This window comes from Camelus dromedarius, chromosome X (genome assembly GCF_036321535.1).
Source record: "Camelus dromedarius isolate mCamDro1 chromosome X, mCamDro1.pat, whole genome shotgun sequence".
Lineage (NCBI taxonomy): Eukaryota > Metazoa > Chordata > Mammalia > Artiodactyla > Camelidae > Camelus > Camelus dromedarius.
The window spans coordinates 60,388,579-60,407,034 of NC_087472.1; the positions used below are offsets into that span (position 1 = coordinate 60,388,579).

Genomic DNA, 18,456 nt, shown 5'->3' on the forward strand with positions numbered 1-18,456 from the left:
GATGAGCATTTTTAGAATCACATTTTATCTATTTTATTTTTGAGTGCTGTTCTTATAAGGATACCAGTTATATTGGATTTAGGACTCACCCTAATCCAGTATTACCTTATTTTGATTACACTGCAAGGACCATATTTCCAAATAAGGTAATGCTAACTGGTTCTGGGTGGACATGAATTCTGGAGGGTGGGCATTATTCAAATCAATATAGTCTTTTTTTTAATTAAAAATTTTTTTAATTTATTGAAGCACAGTCAGTTACAATGTGTCAATTTCTTTTGTACAGCACAATGTCTCAGTCATGCATATACATACATTTATTTGGTTTTATATTCTTTTTCATTAAAGGTTATTACAAATATTGAATATAGTTCCCTGTGTTATAGAGAATAAACTTAAAAAAATCTATTTTTATATATAATGGCTAACATTTTCAAATCTCAAACTCCCTAATTTATCCCTTCCCACCCCCTTTCCCCAGTAACCATAAAATTGTTTTCTCTGTCTGCGAGTCTGTTCCTGTTTTGTAGATGAATTCATAGTGTCCTTTTTTTTTTTTTTTTTTTTTTTTAGATTCCACATAGGAGTGATATCATATGGTATTTTTCTTTCTCTTTCTGGCTTACTTCAGGTCCATCCATGTTTCTGCAAATGGCGTCATTTTCTTCTCTTTAATGGCTGAGCAGTCTTCCATTGCATGAATATACCACACAACTCAGTATTGTCTTGTTAGCACAAGTCCTTTTACTTTGTTCCTCTTCAACATTGTTTTAGCTGTTTTGGGCCTTTTACTCTTCCATATTCCTTGTAGGGTCAGCTTGTCAAGTTTGGTGAAAAACTGTTGGGCTTTTGATTGAAATGGCATTGGATTTATAATTAATTTGGAGAGCATCACTATCTTTATAATGTTGATTCTTATTCATGGATGTGCTATATCCTAATTTATGTAATCTTCTTTAATATTTTCAATATGATTTTATAATTTTCTATGTAAAGATATTTCATATTCAATTGCTATCATATATGATACCTTAAAGTTTATGTTTTTAGTTGTTTGTCATAGGTGTATAAGAATGCAGTTGCTTCTAAATCTTTATTAATTCTAATAATTTTATCTGTTGTTTCTTGGATTATTTGCATTGGCATATTTTTACCATTTCTTTCTTTTGGCTCTGGCTCTGTTGCTATCTGTTTCACATTATAAATTACTAAAGGACAGAGACTTTTCTTTAATATACTTTGTAGAGTAAGTGGACATTGAATTGCATATTGAAACATATGAAAGGAGTCTCTTAGGTGGTATTTAGGGAAGGAAAGCTTTTGGTATCTTGCACAGAGTTTGAGCTGATAAAGGAAAAAGCAAATGTAGAGAGAGGGGAAAGGACTGAATTAGAGGATCAAGGATATGTAACACAAGAGTAATTATTAGTTATGCCTTCATCAGAATGGCGCTACCAATAAAGGACTTTTAAGTTCAGGGATAAGAGTTTGTATTATTTGGAAGGTAGTTGATAGAACTATACTGTTAGGAAACTCATGATTTTGATTCTAAAGGTGAATAAAATTATTTAGTGTGTTTTTGATGGGCTTACGGTTTAAAGAAGACCTGAAAATCTAGGGCAGGAAATGTTATAATGAGGGGAAATGATCAGATAAAGGTTGGAGAAGAGCTAACTGTAGTGTATTCATTCAAAAGGAATTAATGAATTAAATAAACCAGCTCTTTTTTTTTTTCCGAGACATCCTTCCTATATTCTAAAACTCGATTAGGAATTACTTAAGGCGTTGACTTGAAGGCAGGAGGTAATGCTGTATTGTTGTTTAGAGGCAGCGAAATAAAGTGTTTGGAAAATTGTATCTTAGAGCACAACAAAAAATAACTAATGACCTATTGTTGATTATTACTGAGCTATCTGAGGATTAGAGAAAGCTGAGTAAGGGAGGGATTGGAAGGTAAATGTCTTAAAGCCGTTAAGGAAGAAAGCCAGGCAATTATCATTCAATTATTGCTACACTATTATAATTGAACAAAATGTAAAAAAAAAATGATCTTTAAATGTTTAAAAGACAACAAAATCACAGAGAAAAATAACTTGAAACTTGGGACTGAAAAGATAATAGGTTTACTTTTTTTGAATTTTAAGAACCTAATTTACAAAATAATTTGCAGAAAATGAAATTATCTAGTTAATTAAAAATAAAAAGCCTCATATTGAACTCAAAAGTTAGTGATCAGACTCATTTTAGCAGCAGTATTTAATTGAGTTTTTAAAATCATCTATATAGTAGTCTTGGCATTGTAAAGTAGGTATTTGGTTGGATCTGTCATTTCTGGGTCAGTAGATGTAGCAGTGGCTGGAAGTTCTAGAGATACCTTGGATCCTGGAGCTCCCGTAAGCCCTTTTCTGTATGACCAATATACAGTGGATTTTACAGATTCTACCTTCTTTGTGTTGTCTTTTGCCATTGTGTATTGCTTACAGAATGAGATGCTGGCACTCCATGGAAGGTGAGGAACATATTTTTAAAAGATATATTTGTATAAATCTTAGTACTTAATACCCCATTAGAAATGTTTCATGAGGACAGGGATTTTTGTCTGTTTTGTTCACTGATGTATTTCTAATGCTTAAAGTAGTGTTAATAGATAGGACATGCTTAGTAAATATTTATTATTCAATGTAGAAATGAATGAGTAAATGGATCAGTACTGGTAGTTAAAAGATTTTTTTTTCTGTCATTACAGTGAAGATATACTGCAGGTCTCTTAAAAGATATTTACTATTTTGCAGCTTAGTTGTCATAAGTTTGTTATTATTTTGTATTTTCTCCCTTAAGAAGAGACATTTAATGTAAGTATACTTGAAGGGATTGTGAGGGCAGAGACAAATACTGAGGAAACTGAATAAGGACTCAGTACATTTAAATGTTCATCAAACGTTTTATTTTCTACTTTTCTCTATACAAGTTAGTTGCAAGTCTCTCTGCAATAAGTGGATGTAAGCTGCATTATTCCAATATAGCTAGATAATTGGTGCGGCCCTGTGTGAACCTATGGGATCTGGGGCATGTAATGAGTTAAGCTTTTTCTGCTGAAATGTCAAGAATGCATTTAAATACTTCTGGATTCTTGCCAGGCCCACATTACCAAGACTATTCTTTATTTTAGATTCAAATATACAGTAGGTCTGATGTGCTCAGGCATGCATATTGAACTTCTACTTTCTGAATGTACTCTAATTCAAAGGGAAACTTTTTTGAAGCAAGACAGATCTTTACACATTACTTATGAGTAACTTGCCTCAGATCTTGGGTTCTTAACTGAGGATCTGCTTCTTTAGTATTACTCAGGTAAAACTTATAAAGGACTCCTTTATGTGGGTATAATCAGAATCTGGATAGATGGTTTCTATAAATACTGAGAGAATATTTGAGCAAATTATTAGAATTAAAATTTTTTCTCTTATGCCGTTTCCCAGTATTTTGATGGATGAAAATTAAAACAACCACAAGAATTCAGTTCTTACCTTACGGACTGGAGAAACAAATTTCAATGACAAGGCATTGGCAAAAGTGAGGGTAAGGTGGGAGGGTATAGCTCAAGTGACAGAGCCAATGCTTAGCATATACCAGATCCTAGGTTCAACCCCCAGTACCTCCTCTAAAATTAAATAAATAAGTAAACCTAATTACCACACCCCCCAAAAGAACTGAAAATTCTGTAAGATATGGCATTGATGCTGGGACTGTATCATTGATTAAGTTAATCCATAAGACTATTTTTCTATGGTACCATTCACATACTTGTTTCTACATTCATTTCAGTGGTAATTTATGTAAAGAAAATTTTTATTGTTAAAGAGATCCATTAAATTAATTATTTCTAAGTAAGTCTTATGACTAGATAGTGCTTTGAAATTTAGAATTTTTTAAAATTGTCTTAATTTTTAAAAAATAATTTTTTGCTCCCCTTAGTGGTGATTTTTTTTTTTCTTTGAATGTACTCTCTTTTCTAATGTGATTTACTGGATCTGGCAATGCACAGAGGCATTTTAGCCTGTTCTTTGCTGGGCAATGGTTAGGTTTCCCATTTCTTGTTACAAAAGACCTTTCAAGTTCTATTAGTATGTATTCTGTTACTTTTCCACATGTAACAAATGCCACACCCTGAATATTTTATAACTCCTCTTTATATAAATTGAGAGGTTTTGATAAGGAAAGGTAGGTTATTTTGATGTGCAGAACACTTTAAATATGTCTTAAAGTCTCTGAAATGCTGTAGTTTTTGTTTTTTAATGTTAAGGGAATCATGAATCTGACACACACACACACACACACATATATATATGTATTTTTTAACCTTGTAGGCCGGATCTCTTCACAGTCTCTGTTACAACTTTGGAGTAGAAACCTACCAGAAGAATAAATATGAAGAAAGTTCTTTCTGGCTTAGGTAATGTAAACAAAAATAATGAATATAAATTCAGGATTATTATATAGTTCATTTAATACTTACTGTAGGGTACTTTGGCAATTTAAACATTTCCTGACTTCAAAAGCCAACATGCTAAATTTATTTACTTCTTTAACATGTATTGTGTATTATTCTTACATGTTTCCAGTTGATAGTAAAATGCATTCTCTTCTTAATATACCATAAGAGCATGTTCTCCCTCCATTCCTTGTTTGTATCTCCATCAAGAATATAGAAATTTTTATTTTTTGCTTTGGTATATATTGCTATATGCCAATCCCAGAGTGTAAGGACAAGTGGATAAATAGTAGGATCAGCTAAAATTATTTAGTCTTAAATGAATTTTGGTATTTTAATATCAGTCAAGTAAGTATATATTTAGCACTTACTATATGCTTAGTGCCATACTAAGATTTGTACTGCTCTGTTGTGTCTGGAAATATCAAGGGAATAGTGCAAAAATATAGCAACTATAGGCAAGAACCCTGTCTTTCTGAATACCTAGACTTAACACAGGTTCTGACATACAGTAGATACTCATTACTGTTTGTTAAATGAATTTGTGAAAATGTATTTTCCTGGAGATGCCACATAAAGTGCTTTGAATATCAAGGGATTATGGAGTAAAATCTATCAAATCAATTCAGTAAATATTTCCCCTCTTTGAATACAGGGTTAATTTTAGTTATTTGGAGATACTCCCAAGGATTGTGTAACTATTGTGAAAATTACATTTGCCATTAGTGAAATGAATACAAATATGATCATTAAGTTTATTGTATTCACAGGCATATATATCTCTAATAAAATATTTATACAAATAACTTTTTTATGGAAAAGACTTTTTAGAGCCCAAAGATTGATCACACTCTATAAAGAACTATGCCTAGGTGGGAGGGTATAGCTCACGTGGTAGCGTGCATGCTTAGCATACACAGGGTCCTGGGTTCAATCGCCAGTACCCCCTCTAAAAATAAGTAAGTAAACCTAATTACCTCCCCCCCCCAAAAAATTTAAATTAAAAAAAAGAACTGTGCCTGACAGAACAGGCTTATGCAGTTATAAGAAATATACTTATCTCAATTTAGGATGCTTCACATAAGTGGGATATACCTGAATTTTTATTATAAATCACATTTTAATGAATTGAATTATTAAAAATATACCAAAGGAGCTAGCTAGTTTAGCATAGGTTTACAACAGGCTCCCTTTAAATGAACAGACTTTTTATATAGAGTGAATGATGAGTGAGTTCTATTCCAGAATTTGGCAGTATTTAGGGGTAAAGTACTCACAAAGGTTATAGAATCAGCCTATCAAAATATTTGTATGCCAAGAAGACAGGAATGGGAAGGACAAAAATAAAAGGAAAGAAAAAGGATGCTGTGGTGCCATGGGTGGCTTCTGGAAGCTTAAGACTATGGAGGTGAGCCTGAGGTTTATGCCAAGAGTGAACGTGAATGTCCTGTAGGAATTGGTTATAAGATAAGGCTGAGGCTTGAAGTGGCATGACATGTAGGTTATTTTCATATCTGCCATGGATTGTTGACCTCTTATCCATCATCAACAATTTTTACAAAAGCTTACAGAGGGAAAATATGATGGTGATGGAACATGACTGACATTTATATCATAAGCTAACAATATCAGATTTTTACTGTGTGGTTAGTGGTTATATTTTTAGGACTATAATTTGACCCACAGTCATATTTTTATCAAAGTTTATAGAACAAAAAATGTATAGAGCACTACTATATTTTGACTCTTGTGTTCTTGTTACTAGAATGAGACTGGGACTTCAATTCTGGCCCTAGTTATTATATATTATTTTAATATTTCTGCCAGATTATTTTCCCCTTCTTTTGGGGATATAAAAACAGCTTGGTGAAGTATATTCAAATGCCTTGAAAAAGATTATATTGTAGTGTGTTTATAAAGAGCCAAATAATTATCAATATTATTAACAATAGGAATTTTAATGCAATGGATAGTTTCTCTAGTATTAGATCAACTCTCTAAAAATTTGAGTCATCTATGACAGTGCGAAATTGTTAATATTGTGATACCTACCTTTTAGAACTATTCTACAGCTTAAATACGATGATACATAAATTGTAGAGTGTTCAGTGACTGCTTGGGAAATAGAAACAGCTCAATAAATAGCAGCAGCTGCTGCTCTTGCTAGGCGTTGTGTTTGCTATTTACTGCAAATGGACACTAATTTGGCCACTTCACTAGTTTATTCTAAAATTTATCACAGTGAAATCAAAGGCAGATTACTTGTTGACTTCCCAGGTTAAACTATTATAAAGACAAACACATCTTCTATCATATACTGCCAATCTTTGGGACAATTTTTCTCTGTGCTTTCATTATCCATATGTTGAGAAAACTGTTGGGAGCAGTTGGTGATACAAGCAGGAACGAATAGCTGCTAATTAAGCACCTTTCTCTGTAACTTTCATATTTTTGTGGAGGCCATAGAAAATGAGTCCATAGAAAGTGAGTATACTTTCTGCAGGCTTAATTCTTTTGAGAACAGTGAGTATCTTAAGCTGGAGGTTATATACAATCTGGAAGTACCCATTCAGTCTAAAAAGAAAACCTCCCATTTTTACACAAATGATAAGATATCAAAATTGCTGTAGTGTATTGAAATTTTGTTGAAGTAGAAGCCTGGAACTTAAAGGGTGGCCATGGGTATTGTTTATAAAGCTCCTTAGTTCTTGTTAACAGATCTCAGTTTAGAACCTTTCTCAGTTTTTGTCTCCCCCCTGCATTTTCTTTTGCTAAGAAGAATTCATAAACAGCTTCTGCTCTCCTTGCTTTCTGCCACCCTCTTTTGATCATGTCCCCTTATTAGAGATTCCACAGATTAAGAAAGGCCACTGTAATTATGAATGAAATTGGGAATCCTTCAGCTTACTTTACTGTGGGCGTCAAGGTGCCTGCCTTAATGTATTCACATGACAGATTCAGTTAGGACTCCATAGAATATAAAATTTCAGATCTTTGGAATAAAAATGCCAGCTTTGGAAATATGTTTAAGAGGTTTGTTGTTGAATAAAATACACTTTTTTCTTCTCTTTTTCTTATGTAATTCCTGCTATATTGAGCTCCTCTGTCTGCTTCTCTGGCAGAGGTAAGAATACATAGGTGGGAAGAGACTGTTGATATGGAACTTTCTTCTGCACTCTAGGGGATTGTTAGTGGCCTTTCAGTTGCCCAGGTGGAATTTTAATTTACTGTTTAATCTTTTAAAGTCCTGTCTAATAATTTGGACATATATTATACTGAACTTGGCTTTTTAAAAAAAGGTGTATAGAAATTGCACTGTAACTAATTAGTATTCTACAAGAAGCACTGTAAACCAAATAGAAACAAATCCAACTCAAAAGGCTTTGGATTTACTGCAAAGACTTTACACATTTTTTTTCCTCTGGGAGGAAAATGACCTAATCCCAAAACCTTAGTGATGTTCTTAATTATGGATGATTTTTCCTTGATTTCTAGTAGTTATTTATAATTTACTCAACTGGGTTCCTTGGAGCTACTGGCTGATAAATACTTGGGAGGCTTACTTTTTTCCTTTTGCTCTAAGACTTATTTTCTGATTATGGCAAATTAATTTTAGGGGAGAACAATCAAAATGAAAGGATAATACCCACGGATATAGTAAAAATGATGTTTAAAATTTCTTTACTGATTAAAGAAGTTATATGTGCTAATTATAAAAATTTAGATATCTCAAAAATATGTAATATGAAAAGGAAAAGTCCCCTGTAACCCCACACTCATAGATGCTCAGTATTAACATTTTACTTTGTTCTTTGAAAATTTTTTTCAAAAATAGTTTTTAAAAGCTCTTTTAGTATATTAAATGACAAGAAAAAATATGAGAATCATTGAAATGCATTTGGAAGATTGAAAGAGTTGAGTTTTTTCAAAATGGACTTCAAATAAAGAAGATTAGTGGAATGAAACCAAGCCAAAAACTGTACATAGGAAAATTTCTAATTGGTGATCTCTTTTATGTTAGAGACAGATAAATTGGGAAAATGACAGAAAGCATTTGAATTGGACAGAATCCTGAAGAATTAGATAAAACCCTGAAAGTATTTTGTAAAAAATAATCTAATATTTATCTTAATAAATGAAAATTAAATGACCCTACTTCCTTAATCTACAGGTCAGAGACTAAGTGCTTATAAATTCCTGAAGAGGAGAGTCCTTTGTAGGTTAACAAAAATGAGAATGTTTTTCAACTCTTTGTGTGAGAGCTCTGTGTTGCTTTTCTCCCTTCAGGATTCAAAGAAAACATAATTTCTTCAGCATCCTTCTGAGACCTAAGTTCTCAGTTTATATTTTCTTAAAGAAAACACTCACAGCCTAAACTTACTATTGCTAGATTATTTGGATGTGAATAAATAATTGGGTAGGCAGTATGTTAGAGGAGTAATTTCTGAGCTCCTTTTCTAACACCATTTTTAATTTCTCTGAAACCTGTCTTAGTAGGTAGCTAATAATAGTTGCTTCCTATTAGTTGGGAATAGGTTTTATAGTATCCTCAAGTGCTAAGAGAATTGTGTCTTCCTGTTCTATAAAACTTTTTGTATCTCATGGAATCCAGAGGAGGATTTAGCAAAAATCATAGTGTTGTTTTTCTAAATTCATAGTGTTAAGAGTTAGTGAACACAAATTATGTAATTTCCATGATAGGTTAAAAATATATGTTTACAATAAGGGCAGTATTAATGAGATATTTTAATTTATTAATCTTTAGCCTTTACTATGGTTATATAGGAATATGTATCACCAGAGGTCTTCTAATAAGAACTAAAGGACAATATATAAAATAAACAACAAGGACCTACTGTATAACACAGGAAATTATATTAAATTTCTTGTAATAACATATAATGGAAAAGAATCTGAAAAGAAAAAACATATATGTATGTATATGTATAACTGAATCACTTTGCTGTATTCCTGAAACTAACATTGTAAATCAACTACACTTCAATAAAGTTTTTTTAAAAAAGAAGTAAGGGAAGTAACAAAGGAAATATTCATATATGTATTTACATGCATAAATATTAATGGTTTAGGAAAAGAGCCCAAGGAAAGTTTGTGTCAGTTTTAATGCTACTTAGTATTCATTGCTTTGTTTTCCCTTCTGCTCTCAGCCTGACACCTTGAGAATTTGACAGTAATATCTATAGTCAGGCAGTGTGATCTAGGGAAAGATCACAGAGCTAGCATTAGAAAATCTATTACTAATCAATTATGTGACCTTGGGTCCCTCACTTAAAACTACTATGTGCTGCAATATCCTCAATTGAAAAATTAGTGCACTATTACTTATGTAGGTGACTTGTAATGAAGATAACATAAATAACATAATAGTAGTTTGAAAACTTAAGGTATTATATAATCATAGACTATGATACAATTATTAACTATAAAGATGATCATGTATAAGACATGTTTTAATGGAAAATGGAATGTATTAGCACCATCTTGTGGAAATAGAACAGATTGTATGATAGCAATTTTAATTAGAAGGTAATTTACTACAGATAACTCTTTGGAGCTCTAAGAACTCTTACAGATCATCTAGTTCAGTAATTAAGGAACTGTCTTCTGTGGTACCCTTGAGTTCTATCAGAAGAACTTCAGAATCTCCGTAAAGAGAAGGAGAAGACTTACATTGCTTTAAGATCTCCATCTTGCTTCAAAGAAGTTAGGCTTTAATGAATTTCCTATGTAATATGTTCTTGTAAGATTTTGTTTAAAAAATGATTTGTCTGCTTATGGCTTAAAAATGACTGATATAGATCCTTCATTTTGTATAGTTAAGGAAATGGAAATTTAAAGAGATTAAGAGATTTATACAAGGGAACATAGCTGAAGCACTAGATCTCCAGTCTTAGGAATAGTCTTTCTCTGAAGGTAAATAGTGATGCCCCCCCTCTTTGATTCTTGATTTTAGTAATTTGAGTTTTCTCCTTTTCTTGGTCAGTCTAGTGAAAAATTTGTCAATTTGTTGGATCTTTTCAAAGCACCAATTTTTGGTTTTCTTGATTTTCTCTTTTATTTTTTCAATTATCTATTCATTTATTTCCATTGTAATCCTTATGACTTTTCCCCTCTCTGCTTGCTTTTGGTTTGGTTTGCTCTTTCTTTTTTATTTTCCTAGGTGGAAGGTTGACAACTTTTCATACTGTTGTTTCTATCTATAAAATTTCTTCTAACCATTGCTTTAGTTCCATCCCATAAGTTTTGGTATGTTTTGTTTTCCTTTTCATTCATCTAAAGGTATTTTCTAGTTTCCCTTGTGGTTTATTCTTTGACATATTGGTTATTTAGGTGTGTGTTGTTTAATTTCTACATAACTTCTTTTAGTTCTTAATTTCTAATTCCATGTAGGTGAAAAACTTACTTTGTATGAATTCAATCCTATTACATTACCTGAGGCTTTTTAAGGCCTAAAATATGTTCCATTCTGGAGAATGTTCTATGTACACTTGAGAAGAATGTGTAGTCTGCTGTTATTGGGTGAAGGGTGATATAGATGTCTATTAGGTTAGTAGGTTTGTAGTGTTAAGTCTTCTGTATCCTTTTTGATGCTCTGCCTAGTTGTACTATCCATTATTGAAAGTGGGATATTGAAGTCCTCAATTATCATTGTTGAATTATGTACCTCTCCATTCAATTTTGTCAACTTTTGCCTCATGTATTTTGGGGCTCTATTGTTAGGCCCATGTATGTTTATAATTGTTACATCTTCCTGATGAATTAGCCCTTTTATCATTATAAAATATCCTTTATCTCTAGTAACATTTTTTTGTTTGTTTTGAAGTCTATTTTGTCTGATATGAGTATGGCCACTCTAGCATACTTATGGTTCTTATTTACATAATATATCTTTTTCCATCCCTTAACTTTCATCCTCTTTGTATCTTCGTTGTTATTGTTGTTGTTTTAATGGAGGTACTGGGGACTGAGCCCAGGACCTCATACATGCTAAGCATATGCTCTACCAGTGAGTTATTATCCTCTTTGTGTATTTGAATTTAAAGTGTGTCTCTTGTCAACAGCATGTAATTGGATCTTGCTTTTTTAATTTAGTCTGAAAATCTCTGCCATTTGATTGCATTGTTTAATCCATTATACTTAATAATATTATTGAATTTATACCTGACATTTTGCTTTTTGTTTTCTATATATCTAATGACTACTTTTTCCCTCTTTTACTCCTTTACCACCCCCTTTTGTCTCTTTGAAAATTAATGAATTTATTTTTTATTGTGGTAATATATAACATAAAATTTGCTATTTTAATGATTTTAAGTATATAATTCAGTGGCATTAATTACATTCACTTTACTGTGCAACCATCACCACTATTACTTTCTTATCATCCCAAACAGAAACTCTGTAACTTTTAAACATTAGCTCCACCTCTTTCCCTCCCCTCTAGCTCCAGAAAGCTAATCTACTTTCTTTCTCTATGAATTTACCTATTTTAGATATTTCACATAAATGGAATCACACAAAATTGTCTTTTTGTGTCTGGCTTATTTTACTGAGTATATTTTCCAGGTTCATCCATGTTGTAGAATGTATGAATACTTCATTTTTTTAACCAATAATTTATTTTATTGTGGTAAAATATATATAACAAAGTTTACCATTTTAACCATTTTAAGTGTACAATTCAGTGGCATTAAGTACATTCACAGTGTTGTGTAACCATTACCACTCTCCATTTCCAGAATGTTTTCATCATCCCAAACCAATTCTTATGCATTAAACAATACCTCACCACCTCCCACTCCCCTCAGGCCCTGGTAACTTCTATTCTACTTTCTGTCTCTGTGATTTTGCATATTTTAGGTTCCTCATATAGAGTCATATAATATTTGCCCCTTTGTGTTTGGCTTATTTTACTTAACGTAATGTTTTCAAGGTTTACCCACATTATAGCATGTATCAGTATTTCATTGCCTTTTATGGATAAATAATATTCCATTTTATGGATTTACCACATTTTGTTTATCCATCCATCAAGTTACGAACACTTAGGTTTTTCCATCTTTTTTGCTATTGTGAATAATGCTACTATGAATACTGGTATGTAAAAGTATCTGCTTTAGTCCCGGCTTTCAGTTCTTTTGTTTATATACCTAGAAGTGAAATTGCTGAGTTGTAAATGGATATTTTATAGTATACCATTTAAATTTGTTTAACAATTTAAAGATTATATATTCTTTGATTTATTTTCTTTCTGGTTGTTGTAGGACTTACAATATATACCTTAATTTATTGGATGTTACTTCAGATTTATACTAATTTTATTACAGTAAAATATAAAAACTTAACTTCTATATATCTCCATTTCCTTCTCTCTATTCTTGCTTTTATTATTATACATAGTATGTCTAGATATATTTAAAACTCAACAATACATGGTTACATTTTAAAGACTAGAGATAAAAGAACATAAATATATTTATAGAATTTTAATATATATTAACCTTCTTATTATCAGTTTTGGTTTTTTTTTCATTTATCCCTATAAACTTGAATTACCATTTGGTGTCATTTCCTTACTCTAATTATAACTTCATCCCAACCTGCTTCTTTGTGTTGTTATTGTCAAATATATACATATGTAATGGCCCAACAATAAAATTTTATGGACTTTTGTGTATATGATTTTTAAATAAGAAAAGAAAGGAGAAGAAATATGTAATCTTACTGTCTTTTATAATTATCTACCTAATTATTTTACTAACTCTTTTTTTTTCATAATGAATTCAAATTATTATCTAGTGCCACTTGCTTTCAGCCTGGAGACTGTCCTTTTGTATTTCTTGTAAGGCAGATTGGCTAGCAAGAAATTCTCTTTTTCTTTCACTGGGAATGTATTTATTTAGTTTTCATTTTGAAAAGTAATTTTCCTGGATATAGGATTCTTAGTTGACGGGTTTTTTTTTCTCTATAAGCACTTTGAATATGTCATCCCTGCCTTCTGAACCCGAGTCAGCTGTTAATCTTAGTGGCATTCCTTTTTACATGTTGAAACTCTTACTGCTTTCACGACTTTCTATCTTTGACTTTCAATAATTTGGCTGTACTGTGTCTGGGTGTGGATTTTTTTGTGTGTGTTACCTTACTTGTAGACTATTAAACTCCTTGGATATGTAGATTATTGCTTTTTACCAAATTTGGGACATTTTCAACCATTATTTCTTTGAATGTATTTTTATCCCTTTCTCTCACTTCTTTCCTTCTGATATTCCAATTATGCATGTGTTGCTGTGCTTAATGATGTCCCACATTTCTCTGAGGCACTGTTCTTTTTTCCTCACTCTTTTTTGTTTGTTCTTTAGATTTGTATAATCACTATCAATCTATCTTCAAGTTTTATTCTCTTTGCACACTCAGATCTACTGTTGAGTCTCTTCTAGTGAATTTTTCATTTCAGTTATTGTACTTTTCAACTCAAGAATTTCCACTTTTTAAATGATTTCTATCATTTAACTGATATGTTGTTATTCTCTATTTGATGAATCGTTGTCAACATACCTTACTTTAATTCTTTAAATATGGTTTCATATAGTTCTTTGAACATATTTCTAATAGCTGCTTTGAAATATTTTTCTACTAAGGGTAACTAACATGTGGGACCTCTCAAAGGCAGTTTGTATTTCCTGCTCCTTTTCTTCTGTATGAGTCACATTTTGCTGTTTTATTGAATGTCATGTAATACTTTGTTGAAAACTAGACATTTTGGATAGTATATTGTAGCAAGTTTGGATACCATCCCCCCCTTCTGGAACTTATTGTTCTTTTTATTGTTTGGTCATCTGTTTGGTCACTTGACTGGACTAATACAGTGAAGTCTATGTTTCCCACAGTATGTGACCTCTAATGTCACTGCTAAGAGTTTTTTCTCCTGTTTTTGTCTTTTCATGGCTTTCTTGGGTTCACCCCTGCATCTGGATACATAAGTGCTTTATTGGTCAAAGGTTGCTTTAAGCTCACTTAGCTAGTTAGATTTCCACCCTTTCCTGTAGGATGTGTATTTGTCTTAGAGACTATTTCCCCAGTGCAGTGAATTTATTATTTTGCCCTGTATTCAGCCAGAGGCTAGTAGCTGGTAGATTCTCTCTCTGGTCATGTCTGAGAGGGCAGTCTTGGGGATGTGCACAATCTCCAAGACCCCCCCAGTTTTGAGTGCAATTTGATTTTTTTAAGACATAAATTTCTTTAGAGCAGTTTTAGGTTTACAACAAAATTGAGAGGAAGATACAGAAATTTTGCACATCCCCTTCCCCGACTCATGCATAGCCTTCCTTATAGTCAGTATAACTCACCAGAATGGTACATTTTTTTTTTACTAGGGATGAACCTACATTGACACATCATAATCACCTAAGTCCATAGTTTACCTTAGGGTTCACTGTTGCTGTTGTACATTCTACAGGTTTGGACAAATGTATAATTACTGTATCCATCACTACTGCATTTTAGTATCATACAAAATAATTTCACTGCCGTGGAAGTCCTCTAGCTCTGCCCATTCATCTCTCATTCATCTCTCCCTCCCCGCAGTCTCTGTCAACCACTGATCTTTTTAGTCTCCAAAAGTTTGCCTTTTCTGGAATGTCATATATTTGGAATCATACAGTACGTAGATTTTTCAGATTGACTTCTTTCACTTAGTAATATGCATTTAAGGTTTCTCCATGTCTTTTCTTGGCTTAATAGGTCCTTTCTTTTTAGTTCTGAATAATCCATTATCTGGATGTGTCAGTTTATCCATTCACTTATTGAAGGACATCTTGGATGCTTCCAAGTTATGGCAGTTATGAATAAAACTATAAACATCAACGTGCAAGTTTTTCTGTGGACATAAGTTTTCAGTATCTTTAGATAAATACCAAGGAGTATGATTGCTGGATCATATGGTAAGAATATGTTTAGTTTTTATAAAGGAACCACCAAACTGTCTTGCAGAGTGGCTGTGCCATTTTGCATTCCCACCAGCAATGTACAAGAGTTATGATCTCCCACATTCTCACCTAGCATTTGATGTCAGTGTTTTGGATTTTGGCCATTCTAATAGGTGTGTAGTGATATTTCATGATTGTTTTAATTTGCATTCCCCTGGTGACATATGATGTGGAGCATCTTTTCATAGGCTTATTTTTACCATCTGTATTACATTTTTGGTGAGGTATCTGTTAAGAACTTTGGCCTATATTTTTTTATTGAGTTGCAGTCAGTTTACAATGTTGTGTCAATTTCTGGTGTACAGCACAGTTTTTCAGTCATATGTGAATATACATATATTTGTTTTCATATTCTTTTTCACTGTGAGCTACTATAAGATCTTGAATATATTTCCCTGTGCTATACAGTGTAAACTTGTTTATCTATTCTATATATACCTGTCAGTATCTATAAATCTCGAACTCCCTGTCTGTCCCTACCCACCCGCCTCCCCCCTGGCAACCACAAGTTTGTATTCTATGTCTGTGAGTCTGTTTCTGTTTTATATTTAAGTTCATTTGTCTTATTTTTTTTTTTTTTTGATTCCTCATATGAGTGATATCATATGGTATTTTTCTTTCTCTTTCTGGCTTACTTCACTCAGAATGACACTTTCCAGGGACATCCATGTTGCTGCAAATGGTGTTTTGTTGTCATTATTATGGCTGAATAGTATTCCATTGTATAAATATACCACTTCTTTATCCAGTCATCTGTTGATGGACATTTAGTTTGTTTCCATGTCTTGGCTATTGTAAATAGTGCTGCTATGAACATTGGGGTGCAGGTGTCTTTTTGAAGTAGGGTTCCTTCTGGATATATGCCCAGGAGCGGGATTATTGGGTCATATGGTAGGTCTATTCCTAGTCTTTTGAGGAATCTCTATACTGTTTTCCTCAATGGCTGCACCAAACTGCATTCCCACCAACAGTGAAAGAGGGTTCCCTTTTCTCCACAGCCTCTCCAGCATTTGTCACTTGTGGATTTTTGAATGATGGCCATTCTGACTGGTGTGAGGTGATACCTCATTGTAGTTTTGATTTGCATTTCTCTGATAATTAGTAATATTGAGCATTTTTTTTCATATTCCTATTGGTCATTCGTATGTGTTCATTGGTCCTGGACTTTTATTTGTAGGGAGTTTTTTTAATTGCTAATTCAATTTCATTTCTAGTGATCAATTTGTTCAAGTGGTCAATTTCTTCTTGATTCAGTCTTGGTGGACTGTATGTTTCCAGAAACTTGTCCATTTTTTCTAGGTTATCCATTTTGTTTCCATATAGTTGTTTATAGTATTCTCATATGCTATTTTATATTTCTGTGGTATTGGTTGTAATTTCTCCATTTTTCCTTTCGTATTTTGTTTATTTGTGCTCTCTCTTTTCTATTCTTCGTGAACTTGGCCAGAGGTTTGTCAATTTTGTTTACTCTTTCAAAAAAAATCAGCTCTTGGTTTGATTGATTTTTCTACTTTGTCCCATTGTAAAGTTGGGTTGTTTGTTTCCTTATTGTTGAATTTTAAGAGTCTTTGTATGTTTTTGCTATCAGTCTTTTATCAGATATGTCCTTTGCAAATATTTTCTCCAAGTCTGTAACTTGCCTTCTAAATCCTTTGATGTTGTCTTTCATAAAGCAGAAATTTTTAATTTTTAGTGAAGTTGAGCTTATCAGTGATTTCTTTCACGGATTGTGTCTTTGGTGTTGTATTTAAAGAGGCATCACCATACCCATGGTAATGTATGTTTTCTCTTGTTATCTTCTAGTAGTTTTATAGTTTTGCACTTTACATTTAGGTTTGTGATGCATTTTGAGTTAATTTTTTAATATTTGTGAAAGATGTAAGATCTGTATCTATTCATTTTTTTGGTATGTGTGGATGTCCATTTGTTCCAGCACCACTTGTTGAATAGAATAACTTCTTTGTTGTATCACCTATGCTCCTTTGTCAAAGATCAGGTGACTGTATTTATGGTGGGCTCTCTATTCTGTTCCACTAATTTATTTGTCTTTTCTTTTGACAATGTTTTGATTTCTGTAATAAGGCACTGTCTTGATAATTGTAGCTTTATAGTAAGTCTTCAAGTCAATTAGCAGCAGCCCTCCATCTTTTCCTTCAATATTGTGTTTGCTCTTTGGTCTTTTGCCTCTTCATAGAAACTTTAGAATCATTTTGTCATTATCTATAATGTAACTTGTTGGGATTTTATTAGATCTATAGATCAAGCTGGGAAGAACTGACATTTTGAAAATATTTTTTCCTACCCATGAACATGGAATATTTCTCAATTTATTTAGTTTTCCTTTGATTTCATTCATTAGAGTTTTATAGTTTTCCTCACACATATTTTATACATAGTTTCCTCACTCATAGTTTTCCTTATACATATTTTGTTAGAGTCATATCTAAGTATTTCAGTTTTGGGATGCTAATGTACATAGTATTTTCATTTTAACTTCAAATTCCATGGGTTCATTACTGGTATATAGGATAGCTATTGACTTTTGAATACTGTGTCCTGAAATCTTTGCTATAATCAGTTATTACTTCCAGGAGCTTTTTTGTTGATTCTTTCTGTTGTTTGTTGATTTTCTATGTAGATGATCATGTAATTTGTGAACAAAGATAGTTTTGTATCTTCTTTCTCTGTGTGCATACCTTGATTTCCCATTTTTGCCTTACTGCATTAGCAAAGACTTCCAACATGATGTTGCAAAGGAGTTGTGAGAGGGGACATCATTCTGCTCTTATTCCTGAATTACTGGAAAATATTTGGGTTTCTCACCGTTAAGTATGATGTTAGCTGAATGTTATTTGTAGATAGTCTTTGTTAATTTGAGAGAGTTCCTCTCTGTTACTAGTTTAATGAAAGTTTTTTTTTTTTTTTTTTTTGGTGGGGAAAGTTTTTTATTTTTTAATC

At 32.3% G+C, this 18,456-nt stretch overlaps 1 protein-coding gene across 1 annotated transcript in view; it reads left to right on the top strand.

Moving 5' to 3' along the window:
- The window catches only part of TEX11 (testis expressed 11), a 283,928-nt gene that overhangs the window by 76,435 nt on the left and 189,037 nt on the right, over positions 1 to 18,456 (top strand). Inside the window, exon 10 of the mRNA XM_064483187.1 lies at positions 4,368 to 4,453. Coding sequence (XP_064339257.1) covers positions 4,368 to 4,453 — 86 coding nt within the window. The remainder of the gene's footprint in view (positions 1 to 4,367; positions 4,454 to 18,456) is intronic.